The 3,162-nt window shown below is 56.2% G+C and overlaps 1 protein-coding gene across 1 annotated transcript in view; it reads left to right on the plus strand.

The window, feature by feature from the left end:
- Positions 1–321: 321 nt before the first annotated feature.
- The window catches only part of SLC2A10 (solute carrier family 2 member 10), a 19,750-nt gene continuing 16,909 nt past the window's right edge, over positions 322–3,162 (plus strand). Inside the window, exon 1 of the mRNA XM_017541319.2 lies at positions 322–559. Within this exon, the coding sequence (XP_017396808.1) occupies positions 556–559 (4 nt within the window). The 5' untranslated portion in view covers positions 322–555. The remainder of the gene's footprint in view (positions 560–3,162) is intronic.

Here is a 3,162-nt window from a genome sequence, read left to right on the forward strand (position 1 = left end):
ATTTCTTTTTCGTCTTCCCTTCCTAGAATGTAAACTCTTCCCCTCCTAGAATGTAAACGAAAGGCTTGTCTGTTTTGTTCTTCGGCCCATCCCAAGCCTAGGACAGCGTCTGCATGAGGTAGGTGTTCAAATCCAAGCGTGGAGTGAATGAGGGATGAATCCACGGGAGAGCCAGCGGCACAAGTGCGTATGCGTGAGCGTCTCACGGGACCTGGGGAGGACCGCGGGCTGGAGTGACCCCCCAGGGGAGGATTATCTACGGGGGACTCAGAAGACAGCCCATGGGGGCCCCTGGGAGGAGAGCGGGCGAGGGAGGGGGGTCCCCGCCAGGCCGGGGCGGCCGGGGGCGGTCCCGGACTCCCTTCCGTCCCGCCTCCAGGTCCCGGGACCCGGCTGGCCGACGTGGCGTTGGCGGCGCTGCGAGCGGGCGGGCAGTGCAGGAGGGGGCGGGCCGGAAAGTTTGTCCCGCGGCGGCGGCGGCGTTGGGGACTCCGGCCCGGGGGATGCGCGCCCGGCCCTCCAGCGCCCCCAGCACGCCGCGGAGTACCGCTCGCCATGGGTAAGTTTCAATCGGGCGCCACGGGCAGGAGCCCGACCCCTTCCCGGGGTGTAGACACCGCCCCCGCGCCCCCAACAGTGCGCGCCCCCTGGCTCCGCCTGCGCCGCCCCGGCCGGATTCCGCCTCTCGGGGCCCGCGGGGCTGCAGGCCTGCGGTGGGGGCTGGGACGGGGCTCGGTCGTGCTTCCTTCCAGCGTCCTTTCTGCCCCGGAAAAAGTGGCCCCTCACTTGCTGTGGCGCCCACTAGGACCCCGGAGCTCTCCCGGGCGCCTCATCCCACAGCCCGGGGCAAGTGCAGTGGTTCCTGGTCTGCCGATGAAGAAATGGAGGCTCCGAAAGGAGCAAAGCCGTTCGTCGATTCACTGAGCGCGGTTGCGCCCTCGGCACTGTGGTGGGCCAGGGGACGCTGCCGCGAACGAAACCGGGAACAAAACACGAACCCGCTGCGCTGGACGTGCTTCTGCAGAGAGGGGACAGAGAAGGAGATTCTACAGCATTGGGGTGGGACGAGTAGGGAATGGCTTTGTCGCGACTCGGAACTAGGGCTCTATTTTTCTCTCTGCATTCAGAAGTCTCAAAGCGTCAGTCAGTCATTGATTTTTCAGTGAGCACCTACTATGTGCCAGACATTGATGCAGGGGTTGGGGATCCAGCAGTGAACAAAATAGACAGTCATCCTCTCTCTCATGGAGCTGGCATTCTGGTTAAGTAGCTGGGTAAACACGTTTATGAATAATTTCAGAGAGAGATGAGATGCTGTGGAACACATATATAATGGGGTGGCCAGATGCTGAGGGCGTGGGTTCCGTAGGGTCAGGGTGGGTTTTCTGGAATAGGAGGTTTGGAACTGAGAGCTTTCTCAGAAGTGGGCCTTGCTGAGATCTGGAGAAACAGCTTCCAGGTAGCAGCAACAGTGCAAAGGTCCTGGGGCAGGAATGAGCTTGTGTGTGGCCCAGGCCAGGGTGGCCAGAGCACAGCCAGCAGGCAGGGCACCGAGATCAAAGGGATGTCAGAGAGGTGTACAGGGTTTTGCAAGCCGTGGTGAGAAGTTCGGATTTTATTGCAAACGCCATGGGAAGCTGGAGAAGGGTTTTAAGCTGGAGCTGGGGGCGTGACCTGAATTCTCTTTTCAAAGCTGGCTGTGAGTCGTTCTATGGAGAATCAGAGTAGCTAACACTGGCCATGAAGTAGGGAGGCAGAGGAGGTAGGCCTTATTATCCCATTTGTAGATGGGGAAGCCCAGAGAGGTGAAGCGAATTCCCCAAGGTCACACAGCTCTGGGGAGGAGAAGCTGGGAAGAACCCCAGCATTCTGGCTCCAGTCTGCAATCCTAACCACTGCACCACCCGGCCTCTCATGGTGGGTTAATGGTAAAACTGGTGACCACACCCAGCTCTGACTTGCGAGTCCATCCTTTTAACCCCCATGGCACAGTGCCCCAGAGCCTGAGAAAAAACCGAGGCCCAGAGAGGTCAAGGTCTTCTTAAGGACACTCAGCTCAGCCCTGGCCCCTTGCTTCTGCACCTCCCACTCCTGCTAAGTCAACCCAACAGCTGTTTGTGAGTGTGTTCTATGGGCAGAGCGAGGGCTGGGTGCTAGTGCTGGGGAAGGCACAAGTCACAGCTGCTGGTCTCTGTCCTCCCCAGAATTCTTACACTGCTCACTTCACAGCAGGGACCAGGGATTGGGCTCTCTGTATAGCCTTTTGGGGCAGAACTGGGTTCCAGCCCCAATTCCTCCCACTTTCTCACAGTCCCACTTTGACCTGGGAGACCCTGCCAACTTCTCTGGTCACTATAAAATGCCCTTATCACAGGGCAGCCATGAGAGTGACATGAAAAAGCCAACTTACAGTGCTTGGCTCATTACCTATAGTTACTAAATGGTGAGCGAAGGTGAGTTTTTATTTTATATTGCACCTAATATTGGCATTCTGGAGTCAGACCACCCGAGTTCAAGTTCTTGCTGTGTTATTTACAAGCTATGTTACCTTGGGCAAATGTCTTCACCTCTCAGTGTGGTTGTTATTTCTGTAAAATGGGAATGACAATAGTGATTGTCATAGGATTGTCTAGGGATTAAGCCAGCTGGTACAGACACAGCCCCTTAGGAGAGTGGCCGGCTCTAGTGGGTGCTCCAAGTATCAGCTGTGGCTGCAGTGGCTGGGACATTGGAAGCTGGCCTTCTGCAAGAGGGTATTCAGACAGTTCAGTTTTTCTCCTGGCTTCTCCCTGGAGCTTCAGGGAAAGCCACAGCAGGTCTCCGGTGCAGGAGGGACACAGTGCTCTGTGACTTCTGGTTGAGACGCTGCTCTAGTGTCACCAACAGGATCCTGACTTGTAGCTGGAGATACTTGCATCTAAACTGGGTTCCCTCCCCTCCGCCTGCCCCCTGACTCTCCCTGGGAATCTCTGCCCTCCACAGTGAGGGGCTTAGAGGATTAAGGGATTTCCTCTAGTGAGGGACATCACGTACAACCTGTGTTTAGGCAGATGATTAGTAGAAAGGAAACTCACTTGCTCAACTTAGGTCAAGCCATCTTAATTTGTTCTCCTTAATTTTTTTCCTTTTCTTTTTATTTTTCTTCTTTCTTTTCTTCTTCTT

This window comes from Cebus imitator, unplaced genomic scaffold (assembly GCF_001604975.1).
Source record: "Cebus imitator isolate Cc_AM_T3 unplaced genomic scaffold, Cebus_imitator-1.0 Scaffold132, whole genome shotgun sequence".
Classification (NCBI taxonomy): Eukaryota; Metazoa; Chordata; class Mammalia; order Primates; family Cebidae; genus Cebus; species Cebus imitator.